Genomic DNA, 18,547 nt, shown 5'->3' with positions numbered 1-18,547 from the left:
TACTTGTTCCGCTACTTGCAGGCTGCGCGGGCATGAGTTCAGTCACTTCAGTGCACAATCCTGTCCTGCGGCACATGATCCCATGAGACCCGCTGCGGGAGGTAACTGGTCTTGCGCCGCAGGACAGGATTGCGCACCAAAGTGACTGAACTCATGCCCACGCAGCCCGCAAGTAGCAGAACAAGTACAAGGGGAGTGGGGGGGGGGAGTGATCTATGGAGTTGCCCAGGGTCCACTCCCATAAATATTAAAGGGCCCAAGCAAACATTTCTGCAGTGGTGAGGAAATGAAACATAACAGATATAGGAAAGTTAACGAATGTTGTATTATATAATGACTGCAGTATTGCACTTAATTTACGTAAACCAGAACACCCCCTTTAAGCATGCCTTTAATGTGCAATTTCAACAGTGAGCTTGTGCCCCGGATGTTTTCAGACCCTAGCAACACCCGGTCGGAGACTTGTCTTTTTTCCCCCTCTACGATGCTACATAGACTGGGTAGAGGTGATGCCCTGTATTCAATTTAATAATTCATTTTAAGGAGGAATAAACACAGGAATAGCACAATGCATAGTTTAAAGAAAAGATATTCCTGAATTATTTCTTCGGGGCATAAGTTTCCACACAAAAGAGGGCATATGAGGAGAGCTGACAGACAATCTTCAAAATCTACATTCCACAACGTCCAAGACATACATTATAAAATACTGTAGATATTTCAGAAAAACTATTCTTAGTCGTCATTTCCCCTGAAATGATGGCTGCATCAAAGCATAAAGTAAATTACTAAAGGGTAATACATGAACAGAATCTGAAAATTTCAAGCCAAGTTTGTGTTCAGTTTCCATGTATTAACATGGGAGGCTGATGCCAATTTAGAGTATACAAAACACGACACATTACTTAAGGTTCTCATTTATTTCCAGTTTCTGTGAAAAGAGGTTTTGGGGAAACTTTGTATGCCAGAATCATTAAATACTTAATAAAGAAAGCAAAAAGTATTTACAAATTTCATTCTTACTTGGTTTAATAATTACAAGAACCTCCAAAACATTTTGGAAGGACAAATAACCAAAAAGGCTTTGCTTTCTCTATAAATACAGAATTTGCTAGGGTTGAGAGATGCCTCTTTCCAACACATGGTGATCTGAATAGAAATAAAATTCTCTACTCCGCTGAGAAGGGAGATCTGTGAAAAAACAAAAACAAAAAAAAAAACAAAAAAAGGGGGGAAAGATCCAGTTGCTGGCAGAGCATCCAACAACATGAATTATTACAGATTAGAAGTTCATTGTTTTAGTTTAAAAAAAAAAAAAAACTATTAGGACAGTGTCTTGAACTCCAGGTATGCGCCAGAGAGCAAAAACACGATTCAAAAATGGCTTGCTGCCATCTTCAAACCAAAAACAATTTGTAATAATTATATATATTTATATATATATTTATTTATATATCTATATTTCAGCCATAAAGAGCAATAGAGAAGCTCAAATGCTCCGTCCCACTGAAGCATATAGGCTCCAACTGCTCTTTGGGGGGAAAAAAAAAAAGAAGAAAAAACCAAAAAGTCTGCACAAGTGAAAGGTCTGTGTGTTCCACTTTTGTGATGAGGAAAAGAAAGTGGGACACAGCTTTCCATCCTTCTTTCAGCAGTCCCAAAATACCTCAAGTTCTCTTATGAAGTGAAACCTCAAGAGAGACTGTTGCATTAATCAGGGGAGGGGGGGAAAAAAAAAACATCCAACAACCACTGCCGCCTGCACATGTGCCAAGGCTTTTTTCTAGCAATTGCCTATACTAGGCATTTTGACTTTCAATTTTTTTGTGCCAGGCTACCTCCCACCCTTTGTCAGGCTTCATCATTCAGCAAGAGTCAATACATTCTCACAAATGCAAAATCATTGGGATTCATGTGTTTCTTTGTTAAAAAGTCTGCAGGGGAAGAAAAAATAAAATAAAGAAAAAACAAAAACTGGAAGCCCCAAAGAAAACAAGAGCAAGCATAAAAGGCGAATTTCTAGTCCTTGTGATCAGTATCAGATTCATCCTCTGCTTCCCGCAACCATGTAAAGAAGGCGGTGACAGATTTCAGGGCGACACCTTTTCCTTGCTGCTCTGCTGGGTCCTTGCTAGATTCCCACTTGTAAAATGGTTCTTCCTTAATCACATCTTCGTCATATAGCGCATCAAAGAACATTCTTAACAGATCTATGAAGAAACACGACACTGGTTAGCAGATTTCACAAGTGTAATCCCTACAGAAAATGTGTTCACAATACTCCTAATGGGGTCATTTATAAAACTGTTGTAAAGTATAACTGGCTTAGTTGCCCATAGCAACCAATCAGATTCCACCTTTCATTTTTGACAGCTCCTTTAGAAAATGAAACGTGGAATCTGATTGGTTGCTATGGGCAACTAAGTCAGTTCTACTTTACACCAGGTTGATAAAAAAAAAAAAAAAAATACAATGAGTGGGGTAATTTAACAATACTGATAATGTTGGGAGAGGAGTCATATGACAGCTAAACTGAGAAATAGATAAGGAAATCTTCGCTGTTCCAGGTGCTCAGCCAGGTTCACCTGCTATCTGGCTGGAGCTACCCTGCACTGCCCTCTCTACAATAGGGAAAAGACTACTATGCCATGTTTCCCCTGCTGGCCTGGAAAGCGGAAGAGATCAGCAGGAGATTAACTCTTGTGTTCTCTGCAAAATGTCGAGTGCATATTCTAGGATGACAGCCTTTAGTATTCATTTCTAGGACTAGTATTCCTTTAAGAACTTGCCATCCTGGCTATTCAACAGTAAGTGACTTGAAGGTGTTGAAAAAGTTAAGGAAAAAAAAAAATGGAAGCTTTCTTCTATAAATATAACCACACCTGTCCATGAGGGTACCGTTTCTGGAAGAATGTTTTTCTAATTCTGTGGAACCTATTTAAAAGGGTTGTCTGATTTTATATTGATAACCTATACTCAGGATAGCTCATCAATATCAGATCAGCTCCCCAGCGATCGGCTGCTCCTGCGAGCATTGTGTTCTCTTCACAGTTTACCTGCTCACCATCTACATTGAAGGGGCAAGCAATGTAAATACAGCCGCTCCGTCCCATTCATGAGAAAAGGAAGGAGCAGCTGTAATTACATGGCACGACTGCTGCAAAGTCGACAACAGGCAGGTAAACATCTAGCGTTGCATGTCCAATATGCTTTATGATGCTTCCAGTGGCAGGGAAAAATTCGGACGTTTAAATCTTTTCCAGCCACTTAACCAAACATAAAAACACAAAAAACACAACTTACTTGGGGGCTGATCAAGTTTCACAACAAGGGCCTGCAAAGCATACAGAGCCTGTAGTTCTTTTGTTTCGTTATTCAGGTATTTTGCAAGCAGCTTAGCTCTGTTCTTGATCACATTAACATCAACTCGGCAAGGATTCTCCACTACAAGGTAACAAAAGAAAAACCAAGTCAGTTTGAGAAGCTTCCAGGAAAAGATCTGTGAACCAAGAAAATGAAGCAGGTATGAAAGGTCCCAAATACTTACAGATAATGGCAGAGTTGCACACACAGTTCATGAGAGTTCTGACAAACTGATTGGACGACAGCTGCTGGTCAGTCAAGATGCCCTATGGGAAAAAGAGTAGTACTTAGGGTCTCTTATCGCTCCTTAAGGCTAATTTCACACAAGCGTGTTCAATCTGGGGAACACTGAACACTGCTGCTATGACCTGAACTCTCAGCATTATAAAGCTTTAAGATGCTGTGAGTTCACACGTTGGTTGCATTACTGCTTTCCATGTGGAGGTATATTTTTACATGAAGCCAAGTAAAGACTGAAGATTTTATTTTCATCTCAGTGTTGGACATCTTTTTCCTAGATTGTTTACCAACTGGACTGTGTACCAGCACGAGAGGCTATACAGCAGGGAAGGCCAACCTGCGGCTCTCCAGCTGTTGCAAAACTACAACTCCCAGCATGCTTGTGTGAAATTTGCTTAAGTAATCATTTAAAAAGAAGCATGCATGAAATTAAGTGAAAAGTATTTGTCCCTATTGCACACTAAAAGAAAACCTGTCCACCATGAAATGTAGTCCTAGCTACAGACCAGAAGGAGCAGAGATTGATATAGTTTTATGGGGAATAATTTGGTACGGCCAGAAGACTGGGTCCAGATGTGGTGGACCAGTTTCTCTGCGGATGTACGCCAGTGAAGCATGGCTTGTGGCTTGTCAGCAACATAGTGAGCATGCTGTGAATGTGAAACTTTGCAGCATGCTTACAACCATGAATATTTTTATACTACATGCAGATGGGCTTCTCTAAATCCTATCTACGCGTGTTTGACTGTAAATGGTCACAGATTAGGAGTGCTGAAATCACAGCCATTTCAGGTCTAAAGCGAAGAGATCATTGATCTTTCCTTCTGCTCTTCACTGAATTGGGGACCAAAAAAAAAAAAAAATGTTTCAATCCCCACCCCATATGTTCTTACTTCAATACAATCAAATATCTTCTGGTTACTAGAGTTCTCTTTCAAAAGCTTAGTGAGCATTTTGTCCAGCTCGGCGGGGGAGAGGTCTGTCTTACTGGGCGTCTCCGACTCATCGCCCAGTGTGTACTCAAGTTTCTGCAATGAGAAAAAGCAATGATGTCACGGTGTACAAACTCCATACTAAGTAACAGCATAAAAAGGACAGCAGCAGAGGTAAAAGTGCTCGTTTTCTAGAAACTTACGTTGTCACTGATAAACTTGTTCATATCCTGATCCTTAGACAAGAACTCTTTCCAGCTCAGTCTGGATTCTTGCCAAAGAGCACCTGCTTTCTTGTGAGACTGCAAACAGAAGCAAGGTGGTCACATGAGTCAGAGCGGCTTCAAAGATCACCTAATGTAATGTGTTCAAATCATAGCAGCACAAAACTCACCATGTCTTTACATTGCAAACCTAGGATTTCCGCTAACAGTACACCAGCCTTCCCAATGGGAGTCAGAGGTTTCGTCAACTCTCTAAATGAAAAGAATTGCATTTCAATATCTACATCAGCCAGAAATTCTCCAACAGTAATAATCACCGGCCAAGAAAATGGGTTTGCTTTCTACCTGAACAACTCTCCCATGGGAATTCCTTCCTCTGTTAAGACTGGACTAATAAGTTCAGCTAAATATAGCCAGATATGTGGAATGTCAATCTCCATATCATCAGCTACTTCAAGTACTTCTAGGACTCTGGGGGGGGAAGAAAAAGAAAACTATTTAAATCAAATTAAAATATGTGTCAGACTTTAAGAAACACTAGCCTAGAGAACACTTAACACCTGTACTTAGGGGGAATCTGTCAGCAGTTTTATGCTGCTAGGTTCTAACAGCTCCAGCACATGCCAATGAGTCCCCATAGTCATGAGCTCACGGCTCTCCCCACCCACCTGCCTCTGACAGTTTTTCCCCCCATATGAATCAGCAGCAGGTGGGCGGGGACAGCCAGGAGCTCATGAATATGGGGACTCATTGCCATGCGCTGGAGCTGTCTTGTACAAGATTTCTGCAAAACAATTGCGTTAAAGAAAATGACCCAGCATTTTGCTAAAGGGGGTCAGTTTATGTGGCACCATAAAACTGGTGACGGAAACCCTTTAAAAAGAACACTGAACACACGCAAATTCCTCCGTAACTCCCATATACTTCTATGGAAACAGTGAGACAGCCTGCTTGACAGGTATTCTGATCTCAGCCATAAATTAAGCCTCATGTCCTTAAAGAGGACCTTTCACTAGAATAAAAAATCTAAACTAAGCATACATAGACATTGAGAGCGGCACCCAGGGATCTCCCTGCACGCGCTCCGTTCTCCCTGTATAGGCTCCGGTAACTTCATATGTTCAGCTCAACTGGGTGGAGTCTGCCGGCGTCTCCTTCTCCCAAGCTGTAGCGCTGGCCAATCGCAGCGCTCAGCTCATAGCCTGAAAGGTTTTATTTCTCCCGCGCTACAGCCTGGGAGAAGGAGACGCAGGCAGACTCCACCCAGTTGAGCCGAACATATGAAGATACCGGAGCCTATACCGGGAAAACGGAGCGGCGCCCAGGGATAATACTAAGTGCAGGGAGATCCCTGGGCGCCGCTCTCCATGCCTGTATGCTTAGTTTAGATTTTTTATTCTAGTGAAAGGTCCTCTTGAAGTCCCAACCCCTCAGCCAACCCTCCAGTATTTCTACAATACTGTTTGTTTCAGGACCATGCAAGAAATGTTCAGACTGGCAAATTAGTGTGGGAAACAATATTTTACCATTAATTTTAGTGTTCCCTTAACCCCTTCATGCTACAGCAACTTTTCCAGTTTTTTGTTTTTTCTCCCTTCTCAAAGCCATAACTTTATTTTTCCATTCACATAGCCAGATTAAAAAGGTTTGTTTTTGGCTGGACAAGATTTACTTTCTAAGGACACCATTTAATATTGTATATAATTTAGTATGAAGCTAGAAAAACTTTCCATATGAGCAGTTCTTTGGGTTTCTCTAGGCTGTAAAACTGATATTTTCTGGGTCAGTACGATTACAGCAATACTATGTACAGTTTTTGTTGTGTTTAATACTATAAAATAAAAACTTAACTTTTTATAAAAAGCTGGGTAAGAGCCATTTTGATTTTTTTTTTCCTGTTACGGCATTTACTGTACAGTATAAATGGATTTATATTGGGTGTTTTGGGACATGGCGATACTAGCGATTTACAGTAATTTTTCCATTGTTTATTTTTAAAATGGATAAGCGGGCGATTTTAATATAAATTAGGTATATTTTTTTTTTCATATTTTTTTACCAATTTTAAGTCCCCCCCTTTAACATGTGATCACCTTATCACTTCAATCAAAAATAACTTTGCTGTGGCAGGCCTTTGAGCCTTTAGAGGGCCTGAGGCTGTCACAGCAACTGAATGGCTCCCTTGATTTCACAAGGGGGTATCTGTTCAGTATTCGGAGTGAAGCGCTCCCAGAAATTAAACTCATATGCTGTGGTCGAAATGGACTACGGCATCTGGGGTTAAAAGCTCAGATTGTGTTATTGGCGAACATGGACTTATCCCTCCAAATGTCTGGCGCCTGCTCAGCTGCCAAGTGGGAGCCATCTTTAAAGACCCAGCACTGGGGACAAACAAGTACTCCTAATGTTGTGAATTGGTTGAGTACCCACCACAACATAAATGCAGATACCGTAATAACGAGTTTTAATTGATTACAATAATAGATTGGGAGAATTCTCTAAAATAAAAATAAATCTTCGCTCAAAGCAAAATAAATTATGAATACCCCTTGTAATACTGTTCCTTAGGTAGTGTGCCATTCTTCACCAGTGAGTACAGAAGAAGACCCGTGTGTTCCCGGGCAATGGTGCTCCTCTCTAATGTGGATTCAATAACGTTTCGTACAAAGATGAACAGCAGTGACCCGCAGTTAAGCTCCTGCACACACTGAAGTGCCTCCTGTAGAGACAAACGACTGTCAGAGGAACAATGAACTGGGTCACAGAAACATAACTTTTGAAAAAAAAATACCTCACCTTCATATCATTAATATGTAGATATTCCTCTATGATAGATTTGGATTTTCTTTCTAATTCTTCCTCTGACATGGTAGGTTTAGAGGATGCAACCGGGGCAGCAGCAGCTGTTGGGGGCTCATGCTTAACTGAAAAGTAAAGAGTAAGGTATGAAGATATTGTGCCCAGGCTATAAGGAGAGCATAAACATTTGATGTGAATCAGTCACCTTCCAAAGCCCTATTAAGTACAGTACTTCTGCCACTGACTTGAGATCGCTTAATTTACATGTGGATACTCACCTTGCTCCTTCTGCAAACTGATGCTGGAATACATTGGGAGGACCTCTCCTTGAGTGCAGTGCTCTCCATTAGCTGCATTTCAGGAGTCCTTTCAACATATTCCAGCAGGGGGAATATCCATACACAAATTAGCGATCGAGTCAGCAGCAATACTATTCATGTAGTACTATACCTTATAGCACATGAGGGACCTGACAGATTCCCTTTAAGGATGGCTGCACATTAACACTTACTGCTGTCTTTGCTGCGGTCTCTTGGCTCAGTCATACTTGCTACTTTCCTCACTGCTTCCTGTGGAATCTGTCTCTCTCGTTCTCTGCTGTGGTCATCCGTCTCCTTGCTGAAACTCCTCTTGGTCAGCACAGTCCTTGCCCGATCGGGGCGGCCAGAACGTTCAAAAAGGTCCCCTTTGTCATACCTTTCGCCTCTGTCAAATCTCTCTCCTCCCCTGTCTCTCTCAGAGCGGTCACGGCTTGAACTTCCTCTGTAACAGAACAGAAGGTGTTAAATTGCAAACAGTGGAGGCACTCACGTTAATAGGCATTTCTATATAGTACTGAACAATGTTCTGTTCGAAATTTTCAGGTAAACAAGGGTTCATCCTGTTTAAAGCCTTATTACTTAAGACAATAAGAAGGTTAACAAGTATAGGGCATCTTAACTGTAGAGCCTGCAAAAAGTACAGGTAAGAAGAGTATTACATTTCTTCATCTAGGATAAAATCTAAGAAACAGCAACAAATACACCAAAACACGCTGACGTGAGAAAATGGCGCAACAATTTAACAGATAACGAGGGAATTATTTCACTTGTGCCAGAAAAGGCACACATTTTGACAGGCCTCTAGAGCATAGCGCTGTGTTTAGCTCAACCCATTTCAATTGTTTAATACTGTATACGGTCAGTCATTTTAATTTTTTTAAATTTATATTTTTTTTTAACTAGCAAAAAGGACCCAGCTTCGCACGGGTATATTTCATCTATTTCATTTAATGTTTGTGTGTCATTAAAAGATAGAGTATTCCCCATAACAGTGACATCTACAGCACCCTGCCCCTTTAACAGTGAACTCCACAGTCCCCCACCCCTTAACAGAATTGTGGTGCACTGTGCTAAATCTTGGCATCTACTATATGCTGAAGACCGCTATCGCAGCCTGCCTCTTATCTCCCTACCTCAGCCCCTGCTTCTCTACAATATTTCTGACCCGGGCTGCAAAACTATTACTGACAGTAAGCATACAGGGACAGATGCATTAAGAGAAGCCTTCAACCTGATGAACAGTAAGGCTTCTGGAGATACTTTAATAACCCTTTCCAGATTTATGCAAGTCAACAATTTTTAACCGTAGGTTTTCTGAGAGCTCATTTGTGCGAGGCATCAGTCACATCAGGCAATGCTTCTTGTGAAAAGCAAACCCAGAACTGGTGTGTGTTTTTTTATAGGGCAGGGCAGCTGTAACCAACACCTCCAATCTCATCTCATTGATTGGACTCCAGTTGGCCGACACCCTTACTCCAATTAGCTCTTGGAGATGTCATTAGTCTAGGGGTTCACATACTTCTTCCACCTGCACTGTGAATGTTTACATGGCGTGTTCAATAAAAACATGGTAACATTTAATTCTGTGTGTGTTATTAGTTTAAGCAGACTGTGATTGTCCATTGTTGTGACTTAGATGAAGATCAGATCACATTTTATGACCAATTTGTGCAGAAAGCCATATCATTCCAAAGGGTTCACATACTTTTTCTTGCAACTGTAATTTACTAATATCCATAATATAGTGGAGTCACCGCCACTAGCTACTCATCTTAAAGGGGTTGTCCAGCTGTTTATATGCATTACCTGTAGTCCGGATAGGTAATCAATATCTGACGGGCAGGGGTGCCGTGAGTTGAACCCCCACCAGTCAGATATCCAGCTATTTGAAGAGGAGGCAGCACTCCGTGTGAGCGCTGCTTCCTCTTGATTACACTGCACTACGTCTCAAAAGTACAAATTTTATCAAGGTGCAACATCTGACAAATTGGGCACAGATTAGAGCAATGTAGACTTGAGAACGTCCTTTTTGATGAAAACTGTGTGCTTTTTTGGCTGAAGTGCTACAATTTAGCTGTGTCTTGGACTCTTCTTGCAAGTTGAATTTCTTGTGTGGTTTTAGGTGGAACCAATTTCAGAAGATATCACACCATGAATTAACCTGGTGCACGTTACCCATACAGAGTTAATATGTGCTAACAATCTGCTTACCTCTGCACCGTTCGTCTAGCATCCTGACTCTCCGCAGAGGCAGACTGCTGCAGGGCAGAGAACCTATTAAGCGTGCTGGTTGCCGGCCGGCCAGATTCTGGTGCTAGATGGAAACAAGTTTCAGATTTATCACACACAGATAAATGACTATTCTTTACGTTATATTACAAACACAAACTTACCGGATTCAACAGCAGGCTTTGCTCCAGTTCCTCCACTGCTCCCTTTACCCCAACTCAACCGGCCTCCAGGTGCCAGCAACTGGTTAGAATCTATTGCACCAAGCTTACAGGAGAAGAAAAGGTGCAATTTACTATACAAACAATATACACATATACAAAACACACCAACTCCGTATTGTGTGACTAAGCAGTGAATACAGTCAAATCTCAGTAAAAAATATAGATCGGGCTAAGAATTGTCTATTTCTTTAAAGGGGTATGGCAGCTTTTTGATAGTGATGACCTATTCTGCACTTCATGCTGCAGCTCAGCTTCCATTCACTTGAATAGGAGGGGGTCCTTGTGCATCTGGCTCCATCCACCGTTTAGATTCCAGAGCCTGTCCAAAAACAGCTGATTAGCAAGAACGGCTGGTGTCAGACCGCACTGATATTCATGACCTACTCTGAGCATAGGTTATCAATATCAAAAAAAATAAAAATACCCTTTTAAAGGCAAGGGAAGTGTTAAGGTTTCTAATTTAAAAATTAATATGGGAGGAAAAAATAAATCAAAACAAGACAGGCTTTCCAAGGTAAACAGGATAGTAGTTACTGGTGGGTGCTACAATATCTGTGCATAGCATTTCAGTCAAATGCTTACCTTTGTTATCTTGCTGATTCGACTTGTGTCAATAGGACGGCTTCCTTTACTAATGGGCACAGTATTCCAGCCATCATCATTTGTCTGACTGCCACGTCCACCCGCAGGTCGTCCTTGTGGCTCTCGTCTCTTGTCTTGTTTAGACATTAGATGCTGCACCTTCACCTGCTCGCGTTGCTTTTCTAGCTCTGCCTCTTTGTGGATCTGATCTATAGTCTTTGGGCCCTGATCTGCACGACGAGGTACCCAGTTACACTACAAAAGGAAATGAAAAATTATATTATATATCATATATATATATATATATATATACATATATACATATATATATATATATATACATATACACACACACACAAATACACAGTGCGTGAATATTTTTAAGTCACCTGCAACCCTAGTAATGTCTCTTGTTATAATATATCAATGGTAATGTGTCAACAGAAAATAACCTATTGGCTAATATTTATATGTTGAACGATTCTAAAAAAAATTGATTTTGAAATTTGTATGTCAATATAAACTTAATGTATATTTTTTTCAGTTTTAGCACTGGCCACTAGTAGGTGCCAATTCTTGCTCTATGCAAATCACTTTACAGTAGTTATCTCCTTATCATTAGAGGCAGGATTAGAATGCGACAGCACCTCTGAATAGAAAAAGCAGGATCCACCTTTTACAAAAAACTGATTGTCACAGCTTATCTGCTCCCTCTTGACTGCTGCACAAATCACAGAGCATGCACAGAGAACTCTCCCATAGAAGTCAATGAGGTCCCCTCCTGTCCACTGTGTCTATGACCTACGTCACTGCTGTAAAGCATATCTCGAAATGCTGTTAACAGCAGAAAGATAGCCGCCCCCATAACAAAGTACAGGAAATATAAATAAAAAATTATATATACCTGCCACTGGGCCTATAGCTGAGGGTCCATGTAAAGCTACTGTCTGGACTAGGACTGTACACTGCACTTATAACTGCATCTTTACCTTTTTTATTACTCCTTATTTTACCGATTAGTTTCCATTGTACATTTATATTGCACATTCTGTAATAAACTAGAGGTGTTTTCATGTACTTCACTGATTCCAACTGCATGTTCAATGGATTTTTATCATATATGGGATTTGATCAGCCCTACTCTTATTATTAAAAGTATCTATTCAGAGCCAGTCATTTACTTTCATGTTTTATTGCATAATCATTTTCTGGGGGTAAAGTCACCATTTCTACACACTATATAGTGAGCTGCACTGCAATTTACAGACCTGTAAAGTGCTGCAAATTATTCTGACGGTACATGAATATTAGTATGTTCCCATATCATGTGATACGCTACATACACGTTTCTTTTGCCATGCACAATAAAGAAAAAAGCATACATGTATAAAATGACAACCAAGGAAAACCCTTACCATTCGCAGATCTATTACATCTTGAATCATGAAGCGGATACGAGAAGATGTTTTCCTTTCTTTAATAATTTTATCCATTTGGTTAAAATACTGATCCATGCGAGGCTGTTGAATATTAAACATTTCCATTAATTACCAAACCATGAAATGACTGGAAATTTAGATGCACTGTAAAGTTACCATATTACTGCCAAAACATCAGATAGGTTATGCTATAGAGGGAAGAATATGATGTACAAAGGTCAATCTAGATGTTAACTCTTTTGCTGCCTAGACTATTATTACATTTAGTGAACAGTCATTACATCCCAATTCATATTTTCAGAAAGTAGAAACCTGGCATACTGAAAACATTTTACAGCAAGACACCTCCAAGCTATTTTGTGTCATGTATATTTTTGTAAAAAAAAATAATTAAATAATGCAGAGTATGGCCACATGGGGCAGAATTTCCTTAGCAAAATCTGAAATTTGTTACATACAGATTTGTCATTGTATGTCTGCATAAATGCACTGTAAAATGTTGTATATCCAAGGCTGCAAATCTATAGTCCATCTATCCTATGTGGCTGTATCCATAAATAAAAAAAATCATGGCAGTGCCTAAAATGTACAATACCTTAAAAAAAAAAAAAAAAGTTCAAGCTCAGAGTTCATACATTAATATATTATAGTCTCTAGAACTATAATATTTTAAAGATCCAAAAGCAGTTAAACTAGTTGATAAATGGCCTGACTAGGTGCAGGTGGCGATTAGATCTCCTCACTATACTATAGTATAAAAATAACCACAAACCCCTTCCTCTTCCTTTACACACAGAACCACTCTTACCTTGGCCCTTTCAAAGTCCAAGTCCTTCCCAATCGTGGACAACAACCGACATAGACACTCCAAAGACTCCTCATCGTGGTTCTTTAGTAACTTTACTACGCAGTCGTGCATAATGGCTTCAGTCAACATTTTCAACTTGAAAAGCTCACCAATAAATTTAATATTACCAAGGGATCTGCGCCTAGCACTATCCCTGGCTTCTACCAATGCGTCGTTAAGTCGTGTCTTTTCCTCTGGCTTAAGAGTGGAGAAAAAAAAAAAAAATTATATATATGCTACTGAACAGTTACAATACGACAGCATATAGCAATAAAACAAACTTTCAGATACTAGGCTGGTAGCACAGCATCAAAAAAAATATAGAAAACAAGCTAAACTAGTACCGTTGTAGCAGCATCCATCTCTTTCTGTTTCCTTTCAAACACCTCATCATCATCTTTGTCCTTCTCAAATTCCTTCTGGCAGCGGTTCAGTAGCAGCTTGCGGAAATTGACAGTCACTCCCGGCTTGTCTGTAGTTGGGACCTTAAGCTGGAAAATGAAAAAGAAATTTCAAAGGGTGAAATGGGGAGAAAAATCAGACTAAGCAAGAGTCCAAATAGACATCTCCTAAAAAAAAAAAAAAAGAAAAAAAAAGAAAAGAGCAGCAAGATCAGACCATGCATGATGTATTTTACCCAAGGCTACTTTCACACCAGCGATTTGCTGGATCCGGCAGGGCTCTGCAAAAACGCTTCCGTTACTGATAACACAACCATCTGCATTCGTTATAAAACGGATCCGGTTGTATTATCTTTAACATAGCCAAGACGGATCCTTCATGAACTCCACTGAAAGTAAATGGGGGACGGATCCGTTTTCTATTGCGTCAGAAAACATATCCGTTCCTATTGACTTGCATTGTGGGTCATAACGGATCTGTTTTGCTCCGCATCTCAGGGCGGAAATCAAACCACAGCATGCTGCAGTTTGCTCTCAGGAACGAAATGCATTTTGGAGCATTCAGTTCTGTTCAAAACGGAAGCAATTTTTTCCAGTATTGAGACCCAATGACTGATGTCAATACCGGAAAATATTAACGCTAGTGTGAAAGTAGCCCAAGCTGTTTGTACAATAGACCTTTATCCTCAGGACTAACTATTAGATCAGTGGGGGTTCTACCGCTGGAACCCTCATCGATCATGAGAATGGGGGCCCTCTGACTAAAACAGACAAGAATAGGACATGTTCTATTTAAAAAATAAAATAAAATTGCGGGGCTACAGAACGGACATACTGATGCGGACAGCACACAGTGTGCTGTCCACATTTCTTGCAGAACTATTGAAATGAATTGGTCCGCATCCCATCTGGAAGAAAAAAAAAAAAAAAAGAAAAAAAAAAACTGACACGGAAACAAAAAACGTTCATGTGCATGTAGCCTAAATGTGATGTCCCGTCAGAACTCCTTTCAGAACGCAGGAACCAGAATAATCAGCAAATTATTGGGGAGCTAAGAACTGGACCCAGGACAAACTGCAGGTTCTGCCAGGGAATCCTACACCCAGCCAAGCAAATGATTAAGCCAACCATGCGTTACATGATCGGCCAAATTTGTAAAAGATGCTTCAACTGAGCAGCTATCTAACCTGGCTCTAATAGTACATACAGACGAATGTTTCTAAGCAAAGCAGACTTACCCCCATAAGGCAGCGGCACATATTGGCATATGCAACAGAGAAATTTGGCTCAGAAATGGCCTTTTCAAATATTAGGTCAATAACACCCTTCAGTCTATCCTCTGTGTCTATGGGCAAGTCCTGGACTTGCTTCATCAGCTGTTGGAACATCTGTGGGGTCAGCTTGTTGAGGATACTGCGCACTCTGCGGAACAACTCCTGTAAAGGGACGACATGTCAGTGCTAATCAGGGCCAAGACATCCAGCATACATATAGGAAGAAATTTAGGGAAAAAAAAAGGTAACAAGAGTACAAATGGGAAATTTCCAATGCTGTGCCTTAAGATAAATTATTTGCTACAATGATCACAGTAACATATTACCCATGCACTGGGCCTTTTAGGACTGCACTCCTGTATGATGTTATAGCATTAGGTGAAATATGGAATAAAATGTATAATTTAACACTGGTACAGTTCTACATATGGGAATGTCACACCATGTATGCCTTCCCAAGGGACCCTTCAAACACCAACCCACCTGCGTCTTAATATTTTCTGGTTCATCTTCTTCGCTGGCTCGCTTTTGGGTCGGCTTCCAGGCCTTCTCTGCTTTGTTTAACTGTACGTTTTCATTTAATGACACTGCTGCAATGATTTTGCGTGGCTCTTTCCTGGGTCCCTGTTGAGATCGTCGAGGACCAAGATTTGCTTGCTGCAAACAGTAACAAATAGTGTAAACACAAATAAAGATGAATTTCAGGTATTTTACAATAATTTTAATTTTTTTTTAAAGATACTTACTGGACCACGGTTTCCCATAGTAGGTCGGCCTAAATTGGCAAATGATGGTGTAAAGTCTGGCCCAGAGTTCATACCAGTTAATCTTGCGGTATCTAATGGTCTGAGGGGAGCTTTGTTGACCTGCAAGAACAAACAACGGTAGTCAACAACTGAAGATACTAGTGTTAAAAAAAAAAAAAAAAAAAAAATACCTACCTTTTCTAACACTACATCAGTAATCTGAGGGAGACCCTCTGGTTTTTGCATGCTTGCCACTATAAACTGAAAGCCAAGTAAGAATTCACGGTCATAACTTTTCTTTTCCTCAGGATTTAGAGGTTTCCACTGTTCTGAAGAGAGATAAAAAAAACATTGTGAAATGCCTATAATCTGATAGTCCAAAAACTTTAAAAGTGTCAGTCAAGCCGTTTCATTGGTAGAGCACCAACTGCTGCTTGCATGCCACGATCAGGTCTTTCGCTCCCAGGATGAAGAGATTGTGTTGGTTACTACTAGTGCAGAAGCCATATGGGGAGATTCATCAAGTCGGGTGCAGAGGAAAGCTGGCTTAGGGCTTTCACACTTGCGTTGTCCGGATCCGGCATGTACGCCATTTGCCGGAATTACACGCCGGATCCGGAAAAACGCAAGTGAACTGAAAGCATTTGAAGACGGATCCGTCTTCAAAATGCGTTCAGTGTTACTATGGCAGCCAGCACGCTATTAAAGTCCTGGTTGCCATAGTAGTAGTGGGGAGCGGTATACTTACAGTCCGTGTGGCTCCCGGGGCGCTCCAGAATGACGCCAGAGCGCCCCATGCACATGGATGACGTGCCATGCAATCACGTCATCCATGCGCGTGGGGCGCTCTGGCGTCATTCTGGAGCGCCCCGGGAGCCGCACGGGCAGTAAGTATACTGCTCCCCACTACACTTTACCATGGCTGCCAGGACTTTAGCGTCCTGGCAGCCATTGTAACCATTCAGAAAAAGCTAAACGTCGGATCCAGCAATGCGCCGAAACGACGTTTAGCTTAAGGCCGGATCCGGATTAATGCCTTTCAATGGGCATTAATTCCGGATCCGGCCTTGCAGCAAGTGTTCAGGATTTTTAGCCGGAGCAAAAAGCGCAGCATGCTGCAGTATTTTCTCCGCCAAAAAACGTTCCGGTCCTGAACTGAAGACATCCTGATGCATCCTGAACGGATTCCTCTCCATTCAGAATGCATTAGGATAAAACTGATCAGGATTCTTCTGGCATAGAGCCCCGACGACGGAACTCTATGCCGGAAGAAAAGAAAGCAGGTGTGAAAGAGCCCTTAGTTGGCAACAGCAAGCAACCAGATTTTCATTTTTCACAGGAGCTCTGAAAAATTAAAGATGGAATCCGATTGCTTGCTATGGGCAACTAAGCCAGCTTTCCTTTGCACCAGTTTGATAAATCTCTCAATGCTTAAAAAAATAAAAATAAAATTGTGACAGGAGATCTACTAGAAGAGTCATTAAATCATGTAAGGCTACTTTCACACTAGCGTTCGAACGGATCCGATCATATTAATGCAGACGGAGGCTCCAGTTCAGAACGGATCCGTCTGCATTAAATTGGCAAAAAAAAAAAGCTAAGTGTGAAATTAGCCTGAGCGGATCCGTCCAGACTTTTACATTGAAAGTCAATGGGGGACGGATCCGCTTGAAGATTGAGCCATATTGTGGCACCTTCAAACGGATCCGTCCCCATTGACTTAGATTGTAAGTCTGGACGGATCCGCACGGCCAGGCGGACACCCGAACGCTGCAAGCAGCGTTCAGGTGTCCGCCTGCTGAGCAGAGCGGAGGCTGAACGCCGCCAGACTGATGCAGTCTGAGCGGATCCGCATCCATTCAGACTGCATCAGGGCTGGACGGAAGCGTTCGGGTCCGCTCGTGAGCCCCTTCAAACGGAGCTCACGAGCAGACAGCCGAACGCTAGTGTGAAAGTAGCCTAAGCAAGGTTCTGGTGTTTAAAAAAATACAAAATAAAATATAGGGATTTTGCAAAAATTTTGACTTTTTGCATTTTCACACCACTCACTCCAGTTTTGTAATGTGGATGGAAAAGAGTGTGGTTAGCTATGTAAATGAGTTTCACCCCAGATTTAAAGACTTGAAAAAATAAAAATAAAGTTGCAATCTCACACGAGGAGGGTGGAGTAGGAAAACTGGAGTAGCTTCTCTGGACAAAAAGGTGTTAGGTGTATAAGACAAATTCATCAAGTAACGAGACATTTGATAAATATGGCATAAAGTACTCCAACATTTACTCAAGAAAAATGTTCCTCATATCCCCTAATAAAATGTGCCTTACCCTCTTTGTATTTGTACTTCAGATCTCCTGGCTTTATATTTTCATCCAGCTTGTCCTCTTTCTCTTCCCACGTCTCATCCTGCTCCTCTACAGGGACACTGGGGGTCTGCTCAACTTCAGGAGCAGCAGCAGGTGGGTTAGCAGGCGGCTCCGTGACATCAGTAGTACCATCAGTCTGCTAAGGGGGACAGAGTGTAAACATTGTAGTTTAGCAAATTAATGTGGTTGTGCCGCCATAGAACTGCTACACAAATGTCTGATAAGTGGGGGTCCTACCTCTAGGGCCCTCACTTTATGAGAACAGGGGTCACCGGACCACTATTCTGCCTAGTGAAATGGATCTAGGCTAAAAGGTTATACCCACGTATGGCCATAGCCCACTTACCTCTCTCCAGGATGTCGTCACCACAATGTGTGAAACAAGGGTCCACTGGGAGAGATGTACCAAGGCTGGCATCACACATGGTCAACCACCAAATGGATTGGCTCAAAATGTGCCAAATGTATTAAGGGGCAGGGGCACATTTCCAGGCAGTTCGTGCATAAGACATACCAATTCACGTCAGATATGAGCTGGCGTACATTTAAAACTATTATTTGCTCCG

The 18,547-nt window shown here is 41.3% G+C and overlaps 1 protein-coding gene across 3 annotated transcripts in view; it reads right to left on the bottom strand.

Moving 5' to 3' along the window:
- Positions 1-905: 905 nt before the first annotated feature.
- EIF4G1 (eukaryotic translation initiation factor 4 gamma 1) overlaps positions 906-18,547 on the bottom strand; it is a 66,466-nt gene continuing 48,824 nt past the window's right edge. For all 3 annotated transcript variants that reach the window (XM_044292501.1, XM_044292502.1, XM_044292503.1), the window contains exons 11-31: positions 17,943-18,120; positions 15,816-15,949; positions 15,621-15,740; positions 15,358-15,531; positions 14,839-15,036; positions 13,544-13,690; positions 13,161-13,397; positions 12,329-12,433; positions 10,914-11,168; positions 10,272-10,374; positions 10,090-10,192; positions 8,070-8,320; positions 7,556-7,683; positions 7,306-7,478; positions 5,105-5,230; positions 4,930-5,011; positions 4,739-4,837; positions 4,497-4,631; positions 3,548-3,629; positions 3,304-3,444; positions 906-2,210 (exon numbers count right to left, since the gene is read on the bottom strand). In XM_044292501.1, coding sequence (XP_044148436.1) covers positions 2,020-2,210; positions 3,304-3,444; positions 3,548-3,629; positions 4,497-4,631; positions 4,739-4,837; positions 4,930-5,011; positions 5,105-5,230; positions 7,306-7,478; positions 7,556-7,683; positions 8,070-8,320; positions 10,090-10,192; positions 10,272-10,374; positions 10,914-11,168; positions 12,329-12,433; positions 13,161-13,397; positions 13,544-13,690; positions 14,839-15,036; positions 15,358-15,531; positions 15,621-15,740; positions 15,816-15,949; positions 17,943-18,120 — 3,162 coding nt within the window. In that variant the 3' untranslated portion in view covers positions 906-2,019. The remainder of the gene's footprint in view (positions 2,211-3,303; positions 3,445-3,547; positions 3,630-4,496; positions 4,632-4,738; positions 4,838-4,929; positions 5,012-5,104; positions 5,231-7,305; positions 7,479-7,555; positions 7,684-8,069; positions 8,321-10,089; positions 10,193-10,271; positions 10,375-10,913; positions 11,169-12,328; positions 12,434-13,160; positions 13,398-13,543; positions 13,691-14,838; positions 15,037-15,357; positions 15,532-15,620; positions 15,741-15,815; positions 15,950-17,942; positions 18,121-18,547) is intronic.

The sequence above is a fragment of the Bufo gargarizans genome, chromosome 4, assembly GCF_014858855.1.
Source record: "Bufo gargarizans isolate SCDJY-AF-19 chromosome 4, ASM1485885v1, whole genome shotgun sequence".
Taxonomy (NCBI): Eukaryota; Metazoa; Chordata; class Amphibia; order Anura; family Bufonidae; genus Bufo; species Bufo gargarizans.
Note: the sequence above shows the minus strand (reverse complement) of the source record. Positions and strands in the feature narration are given on the sequence as shown.